The 27,676-nt window shown below is 34.2% G+C and overlaps 1 protein-coding gene across 1 annotated transcript in view; it reads left to right on the forward strand.

The window, feature by feature from the left end:
* Positions 1-27,676, forward strand: part of LOC145267129 (actin-related protein 10-like) — a 62,177-nt gene that overhangs the window by 31,241 nt on the left and 3,260 nt on the right. Inside the window, exons 7-12 of the mRNA XM_080123166.1 lie at positions 7,192-7,265; positions 8,690-8,725; positions 12,285-12,364; positions 20,159-20,232; positions 20,776-20,857; positions 27,345-27,546. Coding sequence (XP_079979292.1) covers positions 7,192-7,265; positions 8,690-8,725; positions 12,285-12,364; positions 20,159-20,232; positions 20,776-20,857; positions 27,345-27,546 — 548 coding nt within the window. The remainder of the gene's footprint in view (positions 1-7,191; positions 7,266-8,689; positions 8,726-12,284; positions 12,365-20,158; positions 20,233-20,775; positions 20,858-27,344; positions 27,547-27,676) is intronic.

The raw sequence follows: 27,676 nt of genomic DNA on the forward strand, positions 1-27,676 counted from the left end.
TATCCTCTACCGGTGCTGACAGGGTAGTTTTTCTACAGCCCTCTTGCTTGTTGGGGATATCCCATTCCTCCAGTTCTGCTTTCCGAAGGTGTTCCCCATGGGCTTTTGTTACTGCCCCCGTCAGTTGACTTCTAATTCTATACGAGACTGGCCCCGTCTTCTCTATTATTACGTAATATGGAGACCATCTTACATCTAGCTTTCCCTTTTTTCTATTATTTTTATAATAAACTAAGTCGCCAACTTGAAAATCGACTGCTTTTATTTTCTCGTTGGCCCTATCTATCATTTTCTTCCTAGCTCTCTTTACATTGTTCCTGACTAATGTAAAGGTCCGATGCATGTCCTGCAGAGCGATCTCATGATCCTCTTCCCCGTAGTAAATTCTACGCGACCTCAGTATGTTGTCTAACGGCAAGACAACGTCTCTATTATAGAGCAAATAATAGGGGGAGTACTTTGTTGTTTCGCTGACATGAAACCTTACAGCAGCCAGCATCTGGTTCAAGTACATGTCCCATGAACGGTCATTGTCCCCTATTTTCTTTGCTAGTACGTCATGCATCGTCCTATGGAATCTTTCTATTTTCCCGTTACTTTGCGGGTGGTCACGTGATCAACATTAAGCTCTTCTAAAGCCCTTTTCATGATCCCATTGACGTTCTCTGGTCCGTTATCCGTAAGTAACTGCAATGGTGCACCAAATTTGGGAAATATTTCCTCAATTAAGAGATGCACCACTGTCTCTGCCTTTTTATTAGGTACAGCGAAAGCCTCAGGCCAACCACTATACATGTCGATGAACGTGACTATGTATTGATTGCCTGACAAAGTCCTCGGATAGGGTCCGGAAATATCCAATGCAATCTTAGCAAAAGGAAAAGAAGGCATGTCGGTTTCCTGCATTTGAGGTTGTTGCTTCCTCAAATTTCTGGTCTGGCATGGGACGCACTTCCCTATGTGTTCGTTTACCTTCTTGAACAAACCAGGCCAGAAATACTTCTGTTTAATGGAGTGGAACGTTTTCTCCACACCCATATGACCATTCTCATCATGGTATTGTTTCAATACCTTCATCCTCAAATGTGACGGAATATATAATCTAACTAATGGATCGTCGTCGGGTTGCGATAAATAATATACGATATCGTCCATTATGATGTACTTTTTTTCTTCCATCTTGGACGTTTTACCGCTCCTCATCCGTTTCTTTAATTCGGCGATCTGACTATCGGCGTCTTGTTCTTTACACATATCCAAACCTGATAGTGTAGGACACTCGCTTACTACCAGTGAGTCTTCGTCATCCTTATGCGATACAAACTCTCTTGGTTCAAAACGATTCGAGTTTATCGCACTCACCGTGTAATTCCTATCATCTATTTCTACTGGAGGATCGTCTTCATCCCGACTCGCATTTACCGCACGGGATAAGAGATCCGCACAGACGTTATTTTTTCCTTTTAGGTACTGTATGGTGCAATCTTAGCCAGCCATACTTAATGCCCACGTCTGTATCTTCCTATTCTGTATCGGAGATTTCAGCAAGTACTCCAATGGTCTGTGATCCGTGTAGATGGTGAACATAGCACTATGCAAGTAGTGATTCAACTTGCTTAAGGCATAGTGAATCGCATATGCTTCTTTCTCTATTGTTGACCATCTAGTCTGGGTATCAGACAACTTATGAGATAGAAAATAAATGGGTTTCTCTATCTCCCGACCCTCCTCCGGGTCGTAGACCATTTGAGACAAGGTTGCTCCGATCGCATAATCGGAGGCATCCGTGTATAACCTGTATCCTTTGTTAGTGTCCGGGTATGCCAGCATCACCATCTCTGCAAGCTTCGATTTCAATCGATTAAAAGCAGACTGACACGCATCGTCCCAACAGAAACGTGCATGCTTCCTAGTTAACCGAATTAACGGTTCGGCGATTACAGAAAAATCCTTGATAAATCGCCTGTAATAGGATGTCATGCCTATAAAGGATCTAACCTGCTTCACAGTGGTTGGGGTCGCAATTGCCTGAATTGCTTTAACCTTGTCCCCCTCCGGCTGGATACCTTTCTCACTTACTCGGAATCCCAGATATTGCACTTCCTTGCCGAAAAACTCACACTTCGCCGCCTTTAACCTTAAATTATGCTTATGTAAACTACCTAACACTTTTTCTATATGCCTAACATGTTCCTCCTTTGTTTTGGAGAATATTAAAATATCATCCAAATAAGGCATGGCGAATTCTTCCTGTCCCTGTAACACTACGGACATTAACTCCTGGAACACTCCCGGAGCGTTAGCAAGTCCGAATGGCATTACATTAAATTGGAACAGTCCTCTATGACAGGTGAACGCAGTTTTCTCTTTATCTTTTTCGTTCAACTTTACCTGCCAATACCCTGATTTCAAGTCCAACTTTGAGAAGTATTTTGCTGACCCAAGCGAGGCCAGTATATCATCAATTACTGGTAGCGCTCGGGCATACTTCTTTGTTATCTTATTCTGGGCCCTAAAATCTACACAGAACCTCTTTGTTCCGTCTTTTTTTTTTACCAAAACTATCGGGAAACTCCACGGACTGTTTGACCTTTCTATCACCCCTGCCTGTAGCATTTCCTCTAGTGCTACATTAACTTCTTCTCGTTGTTTGAGAGGTGTTCTATACGGGTTTTTCTTTATGGGATCGTTTTTTCCTGTATCGATCCTCATCTCTACTGTGTCAGTCCGGCCTAAATATCTATCCTCTGTGACGAATAAATCAGTATTTCGTTGCAGGACTTTATTTAAAACTTTCCTCATTTCTTCCGGCACTTTTATGCCGTTGAGGTTACTTTTGTTTCCCGACTTCTTTTGTTTATTTGGCTTTGATATTGCCATTACTACTTCTGTTCTTCTACATCTACCTATCTTGTAACCTTTCCTTAATTTTACTGTCTGGTTCGTGTTATTCATAATTAGCAAGGGAAAGCTTTTCCTACCTTTAATTTTAACTACCGTGTTCGCTACGGATACACCACTTAGATCACTTAGGAAGCCCTTATCTATCTGCACTACTTCGTAATCTAAACCCTGACCGTTTCTCATTTCGGCACGAGCTGTGCACGCATGTAAATGCTGCGGTTTCAGGGTGACATCGTGCCTTAATCTAACTATACTCGAAATATGAGCCTCCTCTTGCAGCACTATGTACTCGCTGCCTAATCGGATTGCTCCTAAATCAAAGTACATTCTAACACTATTTTGCTTTAGCCAGTCTCGGCCCAATATGACGTTCCTTTTAAGGTTTTTCGTCACTACAAAATCATGTCGAATGTACTGGCTTCCTACTTTAATTTGTAAACGTGCCACTCCTTGCACTATGAGAGGTGACCCGTTTGCAGTCCTTAAATTAATCTCTATTTTCTTTATCTCAGGCTTCTCTCTGAGACCTTCTAATACAGTACTTTTTATTACAGAAATTTCGGCGCCAGTATCTACTAAAGCCCTAAACTTATTTTTCTCTATCTTAATAGGGATGCAATTAGCGGCGCCCATATGTCCTATGATCTTTGACTGTTCACCCCTCTTCCTCTCGCTGGACGTCTTGCGAGTGGGGTCTGCTCGTTTCCCGACTTAGGGAAGGTGCAGTTCCTGGCTATATGGCCTTTTCTGCCGCAATTGTAACACTTAATCCCCGGCCAAGGGCGCTCTGTTTCTCTTGCCTTGAAGCCGAGTCCCCTATTAAATCCTCTATAATTCCCCTGCCCCCTATCTGGCTCTGGGAATCTTTTTTTCCTTATCGCTTCTATATTCCTCTGGCGCCCACTATAATTTATTTCCATAGGTTCTTCTTCTCGGTCATTGCCTCTTATGCGGGTTTGCCACCGTTCCTCGATTAGGGCCTTTTCATAGGCTACCTTGAGGTTCGATGGTTCTTCCCTCATGACAGCGATTTTGACTTGTCTGTCATATAGCCCCTCGATGAAGAAACCTATCACTTGACTTTTTATTACTTCATTGTTCGTATCTAGACTACCATACGAACCTATAGCCAAGTGCACTAACCTCTGCATGTAGTCCTGCAGAGTTTCGCTTCTACCCTGCTTAATATTTGCTAACTCCCTAACAAACTTGGTAGGATCTGCCTGGACTCCAATATAATTATCTAGAGCTCGCTTCAAGTCTACCCATGCCACACTCTCATTGTTGGCTAGTAGTCCTGAAACAAACTGTCCTATTGGGCCAGCCGTCGTAATTAACGCTAATTGGCATTTTTCTTCCTCTGTTTGGCCAACTATTCTAGTGTATTTATCTATATCATTTAGCCATCTTCTGTATTCCTGCGATCGTCTAGTGTCTAATGTTTTTATTTTTGATAACAACGCCTCCCCTCTCAGAGAGTTCGAAATGGCCTTCCCTACATTGTGTAGTTCAGCCCCTAGGATCTGAGCGAAATCTGTGAAAAACTGCTGTTCCATCTTTTATTTTCAAAATTATACAAGAAAGAAGAGAGAAAAGAAATATATATAACTTTTTTTTTTTTTTTTTTAACAAAACTTTTTTAAGAGCCGAGGGTTAGAAAAATATTGAAAAAATCAACTAACCTTTGCTTTTCCTCAGGTCCAGTGTTCTTTCTTCTTCTCTTTCTTGCTTCTGCGTTCGCGTTTCTCTTCGTCGATTGATTCACGTTGTGTTTTTTTTTTTCTTCTTCTTTGTTGTTGTGTATGTGGTAACCAAGTTCTTTTTGTGTAAGAGTTCTTTTTGTTTAGTTTTGTTTTTGTTAAAAAGTTCTTACTTATCACTCTTGCGGAGTGAACTGGTCATCAAGGCACCAATTAATACTATGTTGTATTGTGGAGTGGCCCCCAGGTTGGGAAATTGTAGTAGGGCGTAGGACTCCCTGGCTGTAGTACATAGCAGTTTTAATTACGTCGGTCGTCCGTGGGTTCACTTGTTTACTAAGCGGTTGTCATGACAACGAGTTAAGACTAGTGAGTTATCTCACCTTAGACTGGCACTTTTTCCTTATCTTGCCTCTCGTCAATTGTCAAAAATGTCATAACAACGTTGAACCTGAAAACAAAGCGGTTGACAACTTAGAACGATCAGCCGTAACTTAAAAATATGCATTAAAAGACGTAAGTCACAATTGCGTTTGTTTTTGTATAAAATTATATTTTACAATATTATACAATTTAAAACAGTTCGTCTTTTTTCTTTTGGTGGTTCTGAAGTTCACAGCGATAGTAACAGTGTTCTCACAGTGATCTGAGGAGGGAAATTGACGTTTTTTCGATCCGGTCTTCAGCAACACGTGCTGTCCCTTGTTTCTCCTCTCTCTGCTAGCCCTCTCTTTAGATTCACCGTTTTTATTGGCATTTTGTCGCTTTGTTTTTCCTATCCACGCGTTCTGTCAATCAGCTGATCGCTAATAGAACATGCGTTCTTTAGTCACGTTTTGACAATTTCTTTGCCGGTTCCTGACCTCAGATGATCATTTGATTTTATCTTCAGCTGAGCGACACGTGAATTTACCACTCATGCCAATATCTGTACTTCCAGAGCTTACGAGGAATGTCACATTTCTTTGTTTTGTAAACAAAAAAATCGTCGTCCGATTTCTCTGTTTATGACGTAAGCACTTTCTCTTTTCAACTGGTAGACAATCGATTATTCGATGCCCACTATTTTAAATCTTTTATTAAAGAAGTTTTTTCTTTTCAGTTATGTATGATGGTTCCAGCCATCCATTACATAACACTATGCAGACGCTATTTCTCTACTCGGTGAAACATTTGCTGATGTTCAGTTTGCTATTAATGAACTTCAGCATTTGCATTGCAGGTTCGGATCAAAATAAAAAATCTAGACTAGCCAACATGAAACCAATCTGGAAATCAAATCTTCAAGAATCAAATATTGATGTCTTTGAAGATATTGTTACATCAGTTCTTGTATATGGAAACCTGGATTTTTACCAAAACATTAGAGAAGAAAATTGACTGTATGTACCAGAATGCTAAGAGTTGCTCTTATCAACACTACACAAAGGATCAACGCTATGGACAATTTCCTCTGATCTCAGTCCTAATCAGAGAGAGAAAAACCAGATTAGATGGTCACTGTTGGATAAAATCACAGTGATGTTCTTTTGTGGATACCAAAACAGAGATGTAATTTAGTGGAGAGATTGCACAGAACTTATGTCAAGTAGCTCACATGGCACTCACAATGCACATGAAGAATATTTGGTGTGCCAGAGGATAGAGCGAGATGGTTTTTCATCAAAGTTAAGTTCATCTCCTGATCAACCTTCATGTTCAAAAGAAAAATTTTAATTTCTAAATTTTGTAAACTATCTTCTGCAGGTTTTTTTTTTTTCATTCAAGTATTTTTTCCCATAAACCGAATGAATATATTGAATTGAAATCAACTGCAGAGTTTGCTTCTTTTTTTTTTTTTTTTTTTTTACTCATTATTTACCTTAAATGTTCCTTGGATATTGTCATATTTTAAGTTTTCAACTGACCTTTATTTTTTTATAAAATATAATTTGATAAAGTGTGATAATGTGTCTAAATATTTGATATATAAAGATTAGTTTTACTGGATATCTCATTTGCTATTAAATTTCAGCAAATTAAAACCTGGACAGAACTTACAAGGTGACCTGATATTATAGAAATACTAGAAAAATTCCTGTCTGAAATTAATTCTCTGAACATAACAATATTACACCACTTATGATTAATATAAAAATATAATGAACCTTATGTCTAGAATCTTTGTTCAATTTTTGATAAAAATCCTTTCTATGGTTTTAATTCTAAAAAATGTCTATAATTTAAGGGATCTTAAGAAGAAATTGAATTTGAGGAAATTTTGCCCATATTCTGCTCCCTAAATCCCTTTAAAATATTCACAATAGAAACTGAAAATGTTTTATTGATGTTAAAGTTTCACAAAAATCTGAGAAATCAAAATCTTTATGAAGTGTTTCTACCCTGTTTCATGAAAGCAAATTAAGTTAAATATATTCCATGTTATAGACCCTTACACCTAGTAGCTGTATTCCAAAATTCATAATGATCAGTTCAGGAGTGAATTAAATACATCATATAATATAAACCTAATTTTATATAAATATAAATATTATATAGAAAGTTTTTACATAAATTTGAATCTGGATTTCTTTCATTATTTTTTTAGTAATTTGAAAGTGTTACTTCAGAATTCTGTAAATGCAGCTGGTAATGGTGAAGCTACTGCTAAAACATCTGTAGGTAAGTTACAATTTCATAATACAGCTTCATTATACGGGGGTGGAGGCAAAATGATTGTGTACATATGTGAGGTTTATTAAAAGCAAATTTGAATAAATCGTGAAAAAAATCATGAAAAAAATCATGTTTTTATTTCAAAATGTACATATAATACCATTTTGTTTCAAAAATTATATTGATCAAATGTTTACCTTTATTCTCCATACATTGTCTAATGCATTTGTGAAAGGTTTTTATAACTCTATAAATAAGTTCATGAGGAACGGTAACAATTATTTGATGGCATCTATTAATTGTTTATTGATTGAGTGTATGCCCTTTGACTTTAGATATTCACAAAGAAAAAATTACATATGTTCGTCTGGTAATCAGGTGGTTCAATTGATGTCATTGTGAAATGAAATCAAATGACTGGGGAACATCTCCCTCCAAATTCCCATCGAATATTAAGAACCCAGTGCATTATTTCTTTTTTAAATATGAATGCTTAGCAATCTGGATGCCTAGCAACATGCAATATAATTCAAAGTTAATGGTCACTGTAACATTGTCTTCAATTTTCATTATTCTAATGACATAAAACAAAATGGCACTTCTGTTTGAAAACTTTGTAGGTAAGTTGCAATTTCATTGTAAAGCTAAATTATATGGGAGAGTGAGAGGGGCAAAAATCATCAGACACATTTGTAGGTTTTAATAAATGCAAATTAGAATAAATAATATTACACTAAGCATTTGAGGAGGAAATGGTGTTGCGTCAGTATTTATAATAGTTTTTGTAGCATGGGAATTAATTTCCCAGGCTTAGAAAATAATATAATCCTAAACAAGGCACTTCTTTCAAAATGATAATTTAAAGGCTGACATTAGTGAAATCTACGTGTCTCTGGTTTAACAAATTTAATTCAATTTACAGAAACCAGAGACATTTTTTTGTGTCTGAAATTATCGATTCTTTCCCCTTTTTCATATTGTTTTTTCATACAAAACTTTGTTAACTTTTCCATACTTTAATGTTGTTCTTTGATTATTACATTTTTATATTTTTTAATTATTTTTAATTTTTACTTTTTTTTTTTTTTTTTTTTAGAACCAAATTGTTGTAACTGAGTTTCAGTTACAACAATTTGGTTTAAAAAAATAGTTTAGAAAGATATTTTCATGCATAACACTGTGGCACAAAGAATGAATATATATAATGTTACAAGTTTTTAGGAATGATCAAACTTCTGAAAACAAATTGAGACAAGAGGACAGAATCTCATTGAAGTTGGCTAGAGTGACACCATTGCATTTTTTTCATTACTGAACATACAGATTGAATTTGATTGAATTTCTTAAAAAAATGAATCTATTCTTTTTAACACGTTCGGTTTTTAATCTTTTAGGAAACTTTTGTTTACTATTTTATTTTTTTGATCCAGAAAATCTGACAGAAGAAATTTTAGAAGATATAAAAGGTAAGTGCAAATTGATCTTCCATTCTTATATCCATAATTGATTTCATAATTTTTGAAAAATATCAAATTTTGGTAGCTTGTCCAGTTAAGAGCATTTAAAAATGTGATGTTTTTTTGCGGAGATTCAATTAAAAATGAGGCCTTGTACCAAGATGAAATGCAATGATGCTAATAATTTTGTATTTTTGTTTGCTTTTCTTTTTTTTTTTTTTTTTACACTTGGATATCTCTAAAAAACAATGTGTTCATAACTTAAATTATAAATAAAAAATAAAATAAAAATATATGGTTCAGGTTGGGAACAGGAATACATGGTGAGTCCTTAGTCATTCTCCCTCAACATCTGCTAGTTCTAGATGAACCTTACAGTATTTTTATAAGAGTGCTCAATAACAAGTACAACTGCATGCATATATATTTTTTTTAAACTAAAATATTTAAACTATAAAAATATATATATATATATATAGCAAGTATAACACGGATATGAGAGGTGTCATGACTAATAATTCTCATATATCATAGGTTCGGTCAATTTTGTTTAAGTATGGGAACACTACATACAGAACACTTAATTTTATTTAACAGTTATACACATAAAAAACACAGATAAAAATAAATTTTCAGTTTTCACAAATAATTCAATCAAAAATTACTTTTTCTTAAAGTCATTTTTTATTGTACAGAAATCTTTTTGTTAACATCATGAACACTTTCATATCTGTAATCATAGTCTGTAAACCAATTGCAATGCGTCATCAGGATTATTGCTTTTTGCTTCAAAGTAGGCTGTCAGTTTCAAGTGCATTCAATGCAGCAAGAGAATTTGGCACTGGTTTGTCACTTTCGGAAACTTCAAAATTTACGCCTTCAGCATCCTCATCTTTGTCAAAATCTTGATCATTCGATTTTATACCACGTGTTATGTCTGTCAGTCAGTTCTTCATAACATTTTGTACTGTCATCGAAGCTGATAAATTCATCAAAATCTCTTTGCTCCATGCCTGATGGTGGAGAAACTTGATCATTTTCGTCAAATATTTCTTTCACTTCAGCCTGTGAGTCAATGACAAGTCGGCTTTCGTAAAACAATTTTGAATTGTTGATGGTTTGGTCATAAAAAAAAGTGTCCATTTCATCATGTGCATGGCCTTCGAAACAATGATCTGCTTGGCCACTTCAGACAGTGGCATTAGCAGTGTATCATCGATTGTTGCGATTTGCATTTGAACAACTTTAAATGAACGAATGATGCCTTGATCCAAAGGTTGAATGAGGCTGGTGCTATTTGATGGCATGAGCAACAATTTGATGTTTCACAGATTTGTACCTGGTAGTAAGTTATGACAAGTTGCATTGTCCAAAAAGAGAATAACTTTTCGATTTTGAGCAATCATTTTTCGATCAAGCATTTGCATAACGTCAGTAAACAGCTGACTAGTCATCCAAGCTTTCCGATTATCAAAGTAAGAAAACGGCAGAGTTTTGACATTTTTAAAGCAACGTGGTTTTGCCAACTTACCAACAAGTACAGCTTGCTTTTCACTGCCATCCATGTTTGTGAAGCGTCATGAGTCTGTCTTTGGAAACTTTTGTCCCATTTGACTGTTTGTTGCCGGTAAATCGCAAAGATCCAGACGGCATGGCTTTGGAGAAAAGTCCTGTTTCATCACAGTTTCAAACATCTTTTGGATCATATCCATGAAAAAATTGCAGCAAAACGTTTGTCACCTATTTGTTGGCAGAATCGTGATTTGCTGATAGTGATTCACTATGAAATTTTTTTAATGAAATGTTATTGGCCTGCTTCCAACACATGAGCCAGCCATTGCTCGGTTCAAAATCAATTTTAAGATTTACGGCCAGTTGTTATGCTTTCTGCCTAATGATGAGATTGGTGGCAGTAGCTTGTATAAACCATTGTGTAAGCACTTCGTTAACGTCCTTGTGCACGGATTGGCACTTTCGTTTGCGATTAATGTTTCCTTTCATTTGCATGCAAGATCTGAGATCGTCTTCTTTCTTGAGAATTTTTGCTGCTGTTGAATAACTGATTTCGTACTTTTTGGCTGCAGCGACCAGTTTGAGTTTCTTCATTTTGACATTGTCGATGAGCTCCAACTGTTCAGAAAAGCTTGAAATGCTGATATCACTAATCACAATGATCGCAAGCAAACGGTTTTCAATGGCAAAATTAACAAACTTGATAAAGTGCTGAAATAAACGTTTTCTCACTATCGAATAACGTTTCGTGCACATAAAAAAATTTGTCGTTCTGTTTCTCACTGACACACGCAAAATCACTTCAAAGGAATCAAAAATCGTTTCACCAATCCAAAAAGATACAGGTTTTTTGATATGCTCAAATTCAACATATGCAAATTATGACGCCTTTTATATGTTGTTTTTTTTATATAAAAATATTTTGTTATATGTATTTAAGCATATTTTGGTTTTTCTAAATTCTTGCCTGAAAAGGCTGTACCCCCTCTGCCCCCCCTATAAATATACTTGTATAAATAAAAAAATTTATACTATACATAGTATAAATTTTTTTATTTTTCAAATTTATATATACACTAAAAGAATACCTATCCCAAGGCAGGTAAAATGAATTCCACAATCAAAACAGTTTTGCACCACTTTTATCTCCTTACAAAGATTAAAAATATAATACATGAAATTTAATAGAAATCTGATGTATTTGAATTTTTCAAATGAAACATTATCCCCCCCCCCTCCCCAAAAAAAAAACATTGAAAATTCTATAAAGAAACTGAAATTTATATAATTTTACAATAATCAAAGGTATCTGAATTTTCATGGAAAGCTTCCATTCTGTTATCTTTTTTGGTATAAAACTAAATATAGTCCACATTTGGATTCCTTACTTCTAACATGTTTCAAAATTCATGATCATTTAAGGAATGAATCCTGCACATACAAATAATTATAAACAGATCTAACTTTGTAAAGATGTGTGCTTTTATTTAATTTAAATATTCTAGTTTTAGACAGACACAAATACAAATTTATTTATATAATAAATATATGATAAAACGTTAATGTTTATAAAATATTATCTACAAATGAAATGATGAGCAACAAATTAGTATTTTAAATTATTGACTCTTACTATATTTAGATGTTTCATCAGATAAACTCCAAAAATGTTCTTGTTAATTCAACTTTTTTTTATGAATTCCTCTACTTAAAACAGTTGACATGAAAACTATTCTTAACCTAATTATGTGGTAGATTTGATATTTAAAATCTTTTCCTTGCACAAGAAAAAGAAATGTTCCATGATTATAAATTGTAATAAATTTAACTTTTTCACAATCTTATTCTTCTTTCTAGTAATCAAACCTAAGGATTTTTCACTTATTCTTAAAATTAAGATTGTTTAGTCATGTTTTGTTGCAAACCTTCTAATTTTAATATTAATTCTCAACCAATGAATTATAATAAGATAAATGATGCATGCTTCACTTGAGGAGTGTTTAAATAATATTTGAATTATTTTAAATTGTGTTAACGATTTTTCTTTTGTATCTAGTTCGTTGTTGTTTTGTGACAAGTATGAGTCGAGCTAAGCAAATCTTTGCTGTGCATTGTGGAAAAGCCGATTCAAATAAAGTAAGTTTTCTTCTAATTTGAATTTTTTTGTGTGGTTTGTTAATTTTTCTTTCCTTTGAATACCAACAATGATCTCTGTACTTGGTAAAAAATTTTTACAACCCTTTGTATGACCTTAAAGTGTATTCAGTGGTGAAGCCCTAATTTTAGGAGCTTTTGGGGCAGGTGAGAAGTTATTGCTTAGCGATAGGTAGCACCTGTCAGGGTTGCATCTGGATTAAATAGAATTGTTTTCTGGGTAGAGGAATAAAGAACCTGTGAAGCATAAGTTCATTTACTAAATCCAATTCAGGAAGTGTGGAAGAAATCAAAGAATACACTGTTGGAGGTAACAGATTAGAGTTGTGGATAAGTGAAAGGATTCCCAAGGCATAGGATGACATGATGGTGGAGGAATGAGAACTTGAGATGTGTATCAAAAAAAAAGCAGAAACAAAGAAGTTGATGTATATTGAGAGACAATACTTTTATTTTATATCATTTTAAAGAGCGTTTTTCACTCTATCTAATCGTTTAAATCACAATTGTTTTAAAACAATTATGTATTCTAGGCACCGCCAAAACTGGGGGGGCAGGTCAGTACTTTTTGACGGACCGTCTTTTTAAAAATCTACCAAAAATCAGGTAATTATCCAATCAATACGAAATTTTCAGCGATTATTAGGAGAAGAATGAACTTTATAACAGTGTACTTATTTTTCATAAACGATATTTATATATATATATTTTTTTGCTTACAACCCCCCCCCCCCTTGTTTTGAAGTGGGAACAAATATGCTTAAAATAATCATCTGAAACTGAACAAAACATATTGTGTTGTTGTAAGGGACAGAATTATAGATTCAAAAAAAAAAAAAAAAAAAATTGTTTGCATACCTTATTTTGACGTCTGAATATCAGAACTTTGATTGTGTTTAATTATCCCGCTTTTGAGTTTTGAAGTGTGAAATTCGGTGAATATGTTAAAATAATTAATTTAAGTTAAGCAAAACAAAAAAAAAAATTTTTAATATTTATACGAAAAAAGCTATTTTAAAATTTTTGATAAATAAATTAACAATTTTTTTTTTTAGCGAGCCGAATAATGCATGACCATTATTAAACAGGGCATGCTTTGAATAATCGATACCAAAAAAAAAATTCGATAAATATTGTGCCCTTTGTGTTAAAAATAGCATCATTTTTTTCGATCCCGTTTGAAAACGTTTGCCGCCTTTCGCCTACGGTGGACCAAACGCGCTGAAATAATTTTTTTTTATTCTGCTTTAAATTGCCCCCCCCATTTTGGGGAGCCTGGCCCCCACACACATACACATTAAAAACCAAGCGCATACAAATGGTCACCCATCTGGTACTGGCCAGCCTCAGCTTAATAATACATTGAAATTTTCGTCACTGAAAAATAAGTTTTTTTTGGCCTTTTTGGTCTTCCATAGTTTTCTTTTTATCAAACGAAAACGTAAACAGAGTCGATCTGAACTCTACGTCAACGCGAAATATCTGGTTACCTATATGAATAAGTGGAATTATTTGAAATTCAGGTACTTATATTATAATATTTTTGCATATTCTCTTAGAAAATCATCCTAAATCTTAGTTAGACAATAAATAAATTAATTAATTATTTCAAAAACCCTTTTTTTTTTAATATTTAAGTACGTTTTTTGTGCAAGACAAAAAATGTCAATTGTTAACTTTTTGGAAAAATTTAACATTTAAAATTGAATTAAAAATAGTAGAAAAAGTTTTACATTAATCTGTTTTCTATATGATAAAATTCAGGGTTTTATCTTTCTGGAAAAAAAAAAGTTACTCAGAAATAATGGATTTTAATAAATGTAATTTCGTTTTAAAAAACAACAACAACAACTTGATTTTGCGGCCATTTTTGGCGGTGCCTAATGTATTCCTTTCAGGACGTTGATTACAAGATGGAAAAAAAGCAAATTCGCACAATTTTCTTATTTCAATTTGAGCTAGGCCGAAAAGCTGCTGAAACAGCTTGTGATATCTACAAAGCGTTTGGCCTAGGAACCACTACTGAATGCATAGCACAATGGTGGCTTCAGAAATTTTGTGGTGGTGACGAGTCTTGAAGATGAGCGTAGTGGTCAGCCATCGGATGTTGACAATGATCAATTAAGAGCCTGTGACATATCTAAGTCAGAAACCAAGATCACATACACTCAAAAATTCATTGTCTTTTATGCCTCCAAAGCCCACACATATGCAAATGAGTACAGGCCTCACTTTCAGTTCGCTTGCAAATATGCAGTGCCATTTCTATGTTTACCTCATTGCACATTGTCTATAAAGGATAAAGAAGCAGCTCTGGATAGAGGTAATTACAGAGACTTAAAGTTACTGGATGAAATTGTAAAAGTGTTTAATAAAATAATTGAGCAGTTAGATTAGAGAAGTTAGATTAGAGTAGAGTACATACAAGTTTGATTTTATGCTGAGCAAAGTATGTTGATGCTATATTTATCCTGAGACAAATGAAAAAGAAATATCTTGATAATAATTTTACTTTTGTTGATTTGGAAAAAGTATTTGATATGTCTGATGGGCTGATATACCAAAATTATCAATTGTGTTGAAATAAACAGCACATTTAGTTACAGCTTTAATGTAGTACATCAGGTTGTGTATTGAGCCCGTTGCTTTTTATCGAGCTTTCAGAAGCAATGTCTGTGAGTTTTGGATGAGTTGTTTAGAAAAGATGTATTCTCTGTGAAACAATGAAAATTCACTTGTTGAGTCAAAGATTTGGAAAGGGAATTGAGTACAGCACAATTTTTTTGTCTTGCAGGCATTGATTACACAAAGATTGCAGTGGAATTATGGTTAAGACATGAAAAGCAATGTAGACGAATGAGAACTCGAAGTATATCTCAATGATGAGGTTATTGAGGTGGTTCAGAAGTTTTGTCACCTTGTTGATTAGAACACGAGGAAGTTGGTTTTCTTTGGCTGCAAGAGTTAGGAATGGATAGAGTAAGTTCAGAGAACTTGTATGATTAAAGTTTTACTACTTTCGACCTAAGGAAGGGTTTATCATGCATATGCATTGTAATGCTGTATGGAAGCATAACCAGTGGGGGTTAAGGATATGTGTTGCATGGAGAGAAATGATATGGATGTGTAATGTGAGTCTTAAAAGCACACATAGTCCTGATAACCTCAGAGAAAGAATAGACAACAGGAGACTTCAATAGTGTGTTCATATTGGATGAGAGACCTGAGGTTAGTAAATGTACAACAGCTGAGGCAGCAGGATTAGTTAGGAAGGCCAAGAAAAACGCTGAAAGAAGTGATAAAGGATGGACTTGAAAGAAAAAAAGAATACCTGGACAGAGATAGGTTAGTTTGGAGTCCAATTTCTAAAAGCCATCTAACTAATACCAGTCTGTAAAATAAATATTAAACCAAAGATGATGTTAAATTGAATCTGATAATGATGTCTATAATCTAGAATTGGATTGACTTTTCTTTTTCATATAAATCAATAACTCTGTTTACAAATCGGTCAGAGTATTTAGCCATAAATTATTCTTCACATTTTCAAAGAGAAAATATCAAATTCTTTTCCCTTTAGTGGATTACTGTAAAGAGATTGACTCAACCTAATATGGATGATACATAAAACAATGATCATGCCATGTGTTTAATAAAGTTAATTGCAGACGGAAAAGAGACAAAGTTATTACTACTACTAATATGGGTCAGGAAAAGTATGAGTTTATCGTAAGCCACTACTAGGATAGGATTCTAAACTACATGTGATAAACTCATAACTTCCTTAACCGTCTCTTGTTCTTTCTTTATTTTTTAGTTAACTTTAGTTTATTTGACAAGTGGAGTTATAATTTTTGATCCATGAAATACTAGCGAGACCTGTGGAAATTCAAGTTCATCTGTAATATATTGATGTTGGCATTTGTAGATGTTCAGTGTAAATGGAGACGCTCTGATATTGTAGTTTTTTTGTTAAAACTGCAAAAGTATTTATCCAAGCTAGCATGAATGTTGGTAAAGCCCGGTGATAAAGTACACTTAAATATGATATTTTAATTCTTGCAGATTTTGTATATATCATTGTAGAGTTAATGTTCTATCGATTTTTATATATTATAAAGTTGCGATTTCAAAAATAAAATAATATATCCATATGACTTGGGTGCATTAGCTTGAATCGAAACTGGAATAAAAACTTATGAAAAAAATATGTATATATATATATATATATATATATATATATATATATATATATTGAGTTCCTTAAGCCATAATCGAAACTGAAACCAAAACTTATGAAGAATTCTTGATAAAATTATTTATAAAAAAAAATAGATGATTTAAGTACCATCAGCCATAGTCAAAACCGTAACTAAAACTTATGAAGAATTCTTGGCAAAATTATTTATGACAAGAAATAGAAGAACATAACAATTAAATTACCCGGATGTAAGCGTGGCACACAAAAGAACACACACGCTATCGTATTAATATATAGAAAATAGATTTAGTCAAATTCAGCTTAAATGATGCGTGGGAGAAGAACTGAAATCTAAAGAGAGCGTGTTAACAAGCATTGTGCTTGTTGGTTTCACAAGAAACAGATTGGTTTTGCAGACAATGGTGACTGGGGTTCAAGGTTGGAATCATGACTCATGGAACAGTTGTATATAACTTCACTAGTAATTCTTGATGAAGATGAAACTTATATGAAGATATTAAAATAATAATTATATACCAATTCAATGTTTTTATATCTAGTTATACCTCAGCTTCATATTTCAGTAACTTCTTTCCAAGGACTGCATGCTTATGGAACTCTTTGTGCTGTTTTCCTCCTACCTTATAGCTATTTTCATTTCAAGATTAAAGTCAATAACGATCTCCTGTTTTTCTGATAATTATCTTTCTACTAGCAGGACCTATGGAAATTCCACAGGGGACTCATATGTAATATATTGATGTTGGCATTCTGTAGATATTCAGCGTAAATGGAGACGCTCTGATATTATTGTAGCCCTTTTGTTAAAACTGCAAAAGTAATTATCTAAGCAAGCAGAGATGCCAGGCATGGCCTGGTTATATAGTAAGCTTAAATATGATATTTTAATTCTTGCAGATTTTGTATATATTATTATAGTTAATGTTCTATCGGTTTCTATATATTATAAAGTTTCGATTTTAAAAAAAAAAAAACAATGTCTATATGACTTCAAATTTTGAAAATTCCACATTTCAATTAAAACTTGATTTCTCAATGAAATGCTATTTGAAGATGTGCATCAGCTTGAATCGAAACAGAAACCAAAACTTATGAAAAAAATATATGTATATATATATATATATATATATACAGTGATGATCATATTTATTGGCACGGTAAAATAAAAGTTAAATTTTGTCTAATAAATTCTAAAAAAGGGATTAAATTAAAGAAAATAACAAAGTATATTATGTATTTTTAACTGGCCTTTCCGATGCAGCAATCGGATTTTAGAAAAAATAAATAACAAAGGAACAACAAACATAATTGCAAAAAACCCTTGTTCAAAATTATTGGCACGATTTATTTAATAATCAATTGTATAGCCTTTGACCTTGATTACCTTCCTCAGTCGCTTTTCATAGTTTACAACCAAGTTGTTGCACTCTTCAGTAGTAATTTTAGCCCACTCTTCCTGACAATAATCCTCCAATTGAATAAGATTCTTAGGCTTCCTTTGCATTACCCTCAATTTTAATGTTCTCCATAAATTTTCAATTGGATTAAGGTCTGGGCTTTGTGATGGCCACTCCAAAACATTAATATGATTGTCCTCAAGCCATTTCTTAGTCAGTTTAGCCGAATGCTTTGGGTCATTATCTTGCATGAACCACCAACGACGACCAAGTGAGAGCTCTTTAGCAGAGTCTTTCAGGTTTTCATCCAATATTTTAACATAATCTTCCTTTTTTATGCTACCTGTGACCTTAACAAGTCGCCCTGGTCCAGAGGCAGCAAAGGATCCCCAAAACATCAAACTGCCTCCACCGTGCTTCACTGTGGGTATGGTGTTCTTAGGCAGGAAAGCTTCGCCAGATTTTCTGTAAATATAAGACACTTTATTATGGCCAAATAACTCTATTTTCGTTTCGTCAGTCCATAGAACACGTTTCCAGAATGCAACATCTTTATCAATATGACGTTTTGCAAAGGCTAGCCTTGCTTTCAGGTGCATAGGCTTCAATAAGGGAGTCTTTCTCGGACGACATGCTTTTAAACCAGCTCTCTTCAAAACTCTACCAACTGTATGTCGAGATACATTCACTCCAGAGGTGCTCTGTTCATCAACAATCTCCCCAACAGAGATCCTTGGGTTTTGTTTTACTTGTCGAACAATTTTCCGTTCATCTCTTGGGGAAAGAATCCTTTTTCTCCCTCTACCCTCTAAACTCATAACGTGGCCTTGCGATTTGAACTTGTTTATTATGGCTGTAACAGTGGATTTGGGAAGGTTTAGCTTCTTTGAAATCTTATCATAGCCCTCCCCATTGGTATGGCATGCTACAACAAGCTTCCTGACGTCTTCGCTGTGTTCCTTAGTTTTAACCATGGCGATTGAAAATTATAATTTAGTCACTTATAATAGTTTAAATAAATCGCTATCTAAAAATTATCTGAAAAAAATTATTCACTGAATTAGCGTTAAACAAGCATAATATGGCTATAAAAAAGTTCAGAAAGCACGTAAACCGGAAATTGATTGATATTATACTGATACTAAAAGAAAAACAAAGCCGTGCCAATAATTTTGAACAAGGGTTTTTTGCAATTATGTTTGTTGTTCCTTTGTTATTTATTTTTTCTAAAATCCGATTGCTGCATCGGAAAGGCCAGTTAAAAATACATAATATACTTTGTTATTTTCTTTAATTTAATCCCTTTTTTAGAATTTATTAGACAAAATTTAACTTTTATTTTACCGTGCCAATAAATATGATCATCACTGTATATATTTTAAAAGAGATTAGAATATATACATAACTTGAGTTCCTTCAGCTATAATCGAAACAAAAACTTATGAAGAATTCTTGATGAAATTATTTAGAAAAAAATTAGATTACTGGAGTGCTATTAGCTATAATCAAAACCAAAACTTATGAAAAATTCTTGGTAAAATTATTTATTACGAGAAATGGAAGTCCATAACAATTAAACGACAGTAACTCGGATGTAAGCGTGACACACAAAATAAATAACATACACACTATCCTATTATTAAAGGGATTCTTAACTTATTAAATGGCTTCATACATTGATTGGAGCAATTTTCATGTTTGTGTATATACTTGTGTGTGTATCATCCACATAAACATGTTTGTGTATATACTTGTGTGTGTATCATCCACATAAACATGTTTGTGTATATACTTTTGTGTGTATCATCCACATAAACATGTTTGTGTATATACTTGTGTGTGTATCATCCACATAAACATGTTTGTGTATATACTTGTGTGTGTATCATCCACATAAACATGTTTGTGTATATACTTTTGTGTGTATCATCCACATAAACATGTTTGTGTATATACTTGTGTGTGTATCATCCACATAAACATGTTTGTGTATATACTTGTGTGTGTATCATCCACATAAACATGTTTCATCTTATGAAGACTGATTAGTATGGTCATATTTTTTCTATTATATAAAAAAAAAAATTAGTTTCCTGATTAATAAGATGTTCAAAGAGGTACAATAATTAAAAGTAATTTTTGTTTTTAATTTTTAAGTTACCTACACCACCCGTTGCTCTTGATTACCCATTAGATGGAGATCGTTTCTTGCATATCAACGGAAATACGAGGTAAGTGAAGTAATTGTAAATAAAAACTTGCAATTCACAATTTATCTAGTTTTACCTACAATTGTTGCTTGAGAGTTTATAAAACTTTGATATATTCAATCTTGCAAACAGAACATCAAAGCTGACATTGCCTATCCATCTGATCATTGCTTTTTCATTATGCTGAGGACAGACTAGTGAATGAGCACTCGCATTCATACAATATCATTCTCTTAATGCAGCAATTATGTAACCTTCTCTTGCTAGTGAGAAGGATATCTTGCAATGTCAAGATTAGCAATAGTGTGTTTATTAATAAATAAAATATCTGTTTTGGTCTTTTTTGTTGCTTCAAATTTTTAAAATTTTACATTTCAATGAAAACCTGATTTCTCAATGAAATGCTATTTGATTATTTTCATTGAATTGAAGATCAAACAAATGAATGAGAAATATATTTGCAAAAACTGAAAATTAATATTGTCGTTATATTTTTCCCACTTTTTGTCGATAAATGTTTTCCCATATTTTACTTATGGATCATATTTTGATTTTTCTTTCTAGAGAAGAGGCTTGTGAAGTGTTGTTTGAACAAGATAATGAGGAGATGTCGTTAGCCACAATGATTCTTGACTCTTTAATAAAGGTAAGTTATCAAAGTAGTTGGAGTATAACATAGCAAAAGATAAGAAAAATGTCACACTTTAGCACGTTGTCTCAAAACTTCACTCTGGATGCTCTTCTTCAATCACTTGCTTCCAAGTTTTATTTTACCGACCAACCTACAATTCCTATGGACCTTCATGCTTCTACAGCTGTTTAGTCCAAAGATCAAATGCTCCACTTGACCATACTAGAGCAATTCATTCATCCTTAGACTAACTTCTATACTTTTAGCAAATCATCCGATCTTCTGGTGCTACCAGATCAGGCTGTCTTTTGGCTTCCTGAGACGAAATGCACCTACATTGATGTTTTTTGTTTTCTGATCTTTTTTGTAAAACTTAATTTTGTTCTGCAAAACCAAAAACAACAGCTCCTCTCTCTCCCCTTTTTTATCTCCCTCCCCCACTCCCAGACCCTGTCGGTGGAGTATCAGAATACACCGACTGCCCCCCCTGCAGAGAGTAAAAGTCCCTCAATGGGGCCACCTGTTGGCCGTAGGGGGCAACCTGTAATGCCTTAGAACGGGATCCTGGTGGCTGAGCAACTCACGACCTTGAACCAAATGGATTTAGCAACACTCCACTTTGGCCCTTACTTCGGCTAGACGGGTGGTCGGGCAGGCTCGACCCGACCAACCGGCTAGTCATGACAGTCCCTAATAATAGTAAACCCCCATAAAGAGAAACACAAACACATTATACTCCTATAAAAAATTAAAAAAAAAAACACAGACATACTATCATTAGTAGGCGATGGCAAGGGCCAATCAGATGGTGAAAACTGATACTATTGACAACTAACCCTTTCTACACCTTGCTGGGTTTAAGGAAATGAAAAAAATCGTCATAAGCAGCTATACTCACTGTTTGAGTATATCATCATTGTATCCCTGAGATGTTTGGGCAACCATCTCCCAATTTAGGGCTCCGAGGAGGGTGGGGAGCAAGGATGATGAAAAAAACAAAATATTCTATGGGTTCCAAAAAAATTAAAAGGCCCCATCCAGAAAGCGATGAAGATGAAAACACAAACTTTCTGGAGTATATAATCTTGGAATCGGAAGATAACACACAAATAACAAAAATGTCCCCATTCAAAATCGAAAGAATTATCAACAAAAATCTGAACACAAAACAAATTAAAAAATTAAAAAATGGAACTTTACTTATACAAGTATCTACTAAAAGTAGTGCCGAAGAAATTTTAACATGGACAAAGTTCCATGATATAAACATCAAAGCCTACCCTCACAAAACCCTCAACACCTCAAAGGGAGTCATCAGATGTCCAGAACTAAACACCTGCTCTCTAGATGAAATAAAAACAAACCTAAAAAATCAAAAAGTTATAGATACTAAAAGAATTACAATAAAAAGAAACGAACAAACAATTAATACTAACACATACGTATTAACTTTCAATACACCCACTCCACTAACTGAACTCAAGATTGGATATATTAACATTAAAGTAGAAACATATATCCCCAGACCACTTCGCTGCCTAAACTGCCAAAAATTTGGCCACTTCAAAGAATACTGCACCAGGAAAACAGTATGCCCAAAGTGTAGCAGTAACGAACACCAGGAAACAGAATGCCAAGGAAATATAAAATGCCCAAACTGTGGAGAGAACCATCCAGCATACTCATCGCTCTGCCAAAACTGGATCAAAGAAAAAAAAAAAAAAATGAACTCAAATATACCAAAAACATAAGTTTTACTGAAACCAGGAAAATTATTGAAACAGCCACCACAACAGAACCAACTAGATCATACGCAGGTGCAACCAAAAATCAATTAAAAACAATAGAAAACACTGAACTAAAGGAAATCTCTACCCTCATAAAATCACTTTGTGAACTAGTTGAGACATTGAGGGCCACCTTACGGCAACTGCCGTCAACTCCAGCTGTACTTGGAAATAACTACCAAACAATTGAGAGTAAAATCTCACCAGATCCAAAAAACCAAACACAATCCTCTAACAAAAAACCCACACAAACTGAAAACATCCCAAAATCAAAAGAACACTCGCCTAGTACCCTCCGCAAAGGAACCAGAAAAGAAGAAAACCAAGCTGTAGACATTCAAAATAGATTCCAAATTCTAGGAAAAATGGAAACCGAAAACACCCTGGAAAAAAAAAAAAGAAACCAAACACAAGCAATCAAGAGGGAAAAAATGAGCAAGAACCCAAAACAGCAACATCCCAAGCAAGATCCAGATCAACGTCCAGATCCAAACAAAAAAAAGAAAAAACCCTCGAAAGCCATGAAGGCATGGAGATTGAGGAATCCAACAACCCAAAACAAAAGAAAGAAAATATAAACCATGGCTAACAAAATCCTACAGTGGAACATAAGAGGATTAAAAATTAATATCGAAGAAATACAAATACTTATCAAATCCCTATGTCCTGCAATAATTTGCCTACAGGAAACACTTATATACCACAAAACGAAACAATAAACAAAACAGAATTAAACAATTTAATCAAACAACTACCTAAACCTTTTCTACTCCTGGGAGACTTCAATAGTCATAATATATTATGACTATTGGTGGGGCAGTAAAAAAAACAACAAAAGAGGCCAAACCATAGAAAAAATAATTAACCAAAATGATCTATGCCTACTAAACAACAAAGAGAATACATACATGCATCCACCAACGGGAACCCTATCAGCAATCGATATAACACTATGTGACCCAACTATATACATGGATTATAGCTGGAGAACACATAAGGATACATGCGGAAGTGACCACTTCCCAATCATAATAGAAAACGAGAATCCCAAGCTAGAAGACAAAACACCTCGCTGGAATTTACAAAAGGCAAATTGGGAAAATTTCCAAAATACATGTCAACACAGATTAATACCTGAAGCGAATCCTAACTTAGAACACATCACATATTTCAGCAGCACCCTACTCACAATAGCCGAGGAGAATATACCAAAAAGTTCCACTACTACAAAATATAACAAACCCTGGTACAATAAAGAATGCAAAGAAGCTATAAGAGCCAGACGTGCAAACCTAAGGAAATTCAAAAACAGTCCGAAAGAAAATTTGGGCACATATAAAAACAGCAAGGCCAAAGCACGGAAAACTATAAAAGAATCAAAACGGAACATGTGGAAAGACTATGTAACAAAAATTAATCAAAACACAAAACCCAAAAAAGTATGGGAGATGGTCAGAAAAATAGCAGGAAAAAATACAAAGAACCCTATTAAACACCTTACATGCGACAACACGAAGATTATGACAAACAAAATATCACAAATAAATTAGCAGAACAATTCTCAATGAACTCATCATCAAAAAACCAAAATAAAAAATTCCAAGATATAAAGAAAAGTGAAGAAAAAATAAAAATAAACTTCAAATCAAAAAATGAAGAAAATTACAATCAATTATTCAACAGTGCAGAACTAGAGGAGGCAATAAACAAATCTCCCGATACAGCAGTCGGCCCCGACGAGATCCATTATCAATTCCTCAAAAAACTACCAAAACCATCATTGGACTACTTATTATAGATTTACAATGAGATATGGATCTCATCCCAAAAAACTGGAAGCAGGCAACAGTAATCCCAATACCTAAACCAAAAAAAGATCATACAAACCCAACAAACTACCGACCCATTGCACTCACTAGTTGTTTGTGCAAAACTTTTGAGAGAATGATTGACGAAAGGTTAAATTGGTACTTGGAAAGCAAAAATCTAATTACAGAAAGCCAGTCAGGTTTCAGGAAAAATAGAAGCCCCACCGATCACTTAATAAAACTGGAAACACGCATAAGAGAAGCATTTGCAAAAAAAGAACATCTAATAGCAATTTTTTTTTACATGCAAAAGGCGTATGACACCGCTTGGAAATACGGAATCCAAAAAGACCTGTATGAACTAGGACTTGGGGGCAGAATGCCAGAAATTATCAGAAATTTCTTAACAAATAGAAACTTCCAAGTACGGATGGACAACACTTATTCAGTCCAAAAAGATCAAGAAATGGGTGTCCCCCAAGGCAGTATCCTGTCTGTCACCCTCTTCAACATTAAAATAAACAATATCATAAAAAACATAGACTCAGGAATTATATACTACCAATCTAAATATATACAAACAGCCGAACGCAAACTACAACTCTGTCTGAATAAAATAAACAAATGGGCCATAGAAAATGGATTTACATTCTCAGAGGAAAAAACTAAATGCATCCATTTTTGCAAATTACGAAAATTCCACCACCGCCCCAACCTGAAACTAGATAACAAGAACATCCCACTCACCGACCAACACAAATATTTAGGTATTATATTCACTAAAAAATTGAATTTCATACCACATATAAAATATTTAAAAGCAAAATGCCAAAAGACAATGCAATTGATCAAAGTCCTAGCATACACCGATTGGGGTGCAGACAGCCACATTATTGAAACTATACCAAACTCTAATCAGATCTAAAATGGACTATGGATGCTTCATCTATGGAGCAGCAAGGAAGTCCTACATAAAAGAACTAAATACAATCCATCATCAAGGATTAAGATTAGCCTTGGGAGCATTTAGAACCTCTCCAGTAGAAAGCCTCTATATGAGCCTCCTCTGATTCTAAGACGACAGAAATTAGCGCTACAATATTACCTAAAGCTGGTATCATGTCCAACAAATCTTGCATACCAATGTAGCCTCCACCCACAATACACACATCTCTTCAACAAGAAAGAAAATATCATCAAGCCCTATAGCTTTCGGATAAAAAACCTTCTCACAGAAGCCCAAATGGACACTACATAAATATACCAAATCAAAAACTCCACCCTGGATGATCAAACAACCACACATAATATTAAAATTAAATAAATATCCCAAAACGAAAACCCACCCATCAACCTTCCATGAAGAACTACTTATCATCCAGAATACATACAAAGAATATACACAAATTTACACTGACGGATCAAAAGATGGAGATAAAGTAGGATGTGCAACCATCCACAAAAAAATAAAACTAAAGAAAAGGCTCCCAAACGAATCTTCTATTTTCAGCGCAGAAGCAACAGCCATAGATTTGGCACTAAATATAATAACCAATGATGACCATCAAAAATATATCATATTTACAGATTCACTTTCGATACTCATATCACTAAAAGAAAAAAAAATGACAAACCCACTTATTACAAAGCTGCTAAACAAAATAGATGGCATAACCATGAAAAAAACATTATCTTTTGCTGGATACGAAGCCATATCGGCATCTACATGAATGAACAAGCAGATAAGGCAGCAAAGGAAACTCTGCAACAAAACCACATAAGTGGAAAAATCCCCTATACAGACCTAAAGACTAAAATAAACACATATTTGAAGAGAAAATGGCAAGAAAACTGGAGCGCATGTACCAAAAACAAATTATTCCAAATAACACCAAATATTGGAACGAGAGACACAAAAAAGTTAAGAAAGGAAGAGGTAGTAATGACCAGACTGCGAATAGGTCACACTCACATCACCCACTCACATCTACTAAAAGGGGAGGAGACACCAAACTGTATAACGTGTCAAGTCCCCTACACAATACACCATATACTGACAAACTGCATTGACCTTGAACAAATCCGAACAAAATATTACCAAGAAAACAATCTGAAAACAATATTAAACAAGATTGATCCCCAAAAAATTATCAATTTTCTGAAAGAGATTAAAATATACTCAAAAATATAAAGAAAGCCCCCCCCCCCCAAACAAACAAAAAACCTTAAGTACAAACCAATATATAACACAACATAACTAACCTTTCGGCATTAAATGACCCCAAAGTGGTTGATATGCCGTAAAACAGAACAAACAAACAAACATCCAACCTAATGTGTTCGGTTTAAGATTGGTTCACGATGGCAGATCCATCTAATCCTAGATTTTCCATTATGCTGCAGGGAATTTCCTCAATTTGAAAATACTTTTTGGTTTGGATTTTCAAAGGTGTGAGTGACGTATGGTGTTATGCTAAACATATTCCTTTCAAGTATGTGTGTGATTTTTTTTTTTTTTTATCTATCTATATCTCTCTCTCTCTCTCTCTCTCTCTCTCTCTCTCATATATATATATATATATATATATATATATAATCCTTACTTATCATTTTGGACACTTTTCAGCATGAAATAACCATCAAGGTTGAAATGCTGTTAAAATTAAACAACTAAAATGGCTGTTAGCTTATATCAGAAAGTTGGAATGTCTCATTGTTTAAAAAGAATTCCTATGCCTTATTGTAATTTTAAATAACATCTTATTTTGACAAAAGAATGAAAATAACATCAAAATAAAGCTTCATATATATACACAAACTTTTTTCATTTTGCATTAAACTGATTTTCAATAAAGGGTTCACGTTCCATAGAGCTTGTGAAAATTTCCCCCGTTGTTTCTTTTCCAGTGCCCTATTGATGTCCGCAAAGATTTGGCTGAGAACATTGTTATCATGGGAGGAACGAGTATTCTGCCCGGTTTCTACAGTCGACTCCAGAAGGAACTTTATGACCAACTCAACAAAACAAAATATATGGATGCTTTAAAATTGAAAGTATTTAAATTTCATCAACCACCTTCCAAAGAAAATTATACTGCATGGCTAGGAGGTAACTATGGCAACAGTTGATTGTATTTTATTATTTTTTTTATCACTTTTCGCATTAAAATAAGGTCGTCGATTGGTGATTAACCTGATGTCACTAACGTAAAACAACTCTGATTTACTTATTTTAAAAT

The sequence above is a fragment of the Euprymna scolopes genome, chromosome 42, assembly GCF_053919585.1.
Source record: "Euprymna scolopes isolate OS-2025 chromosome 42, ASM5391958v1, whole genome shotgun sequence".
Lineage (NCBI taxonomy): Eukaryota > Metazoa > Mollusca > Cephalopoda > Sepiida > Sepiolidae > Euprymna > Euprymna scolopes.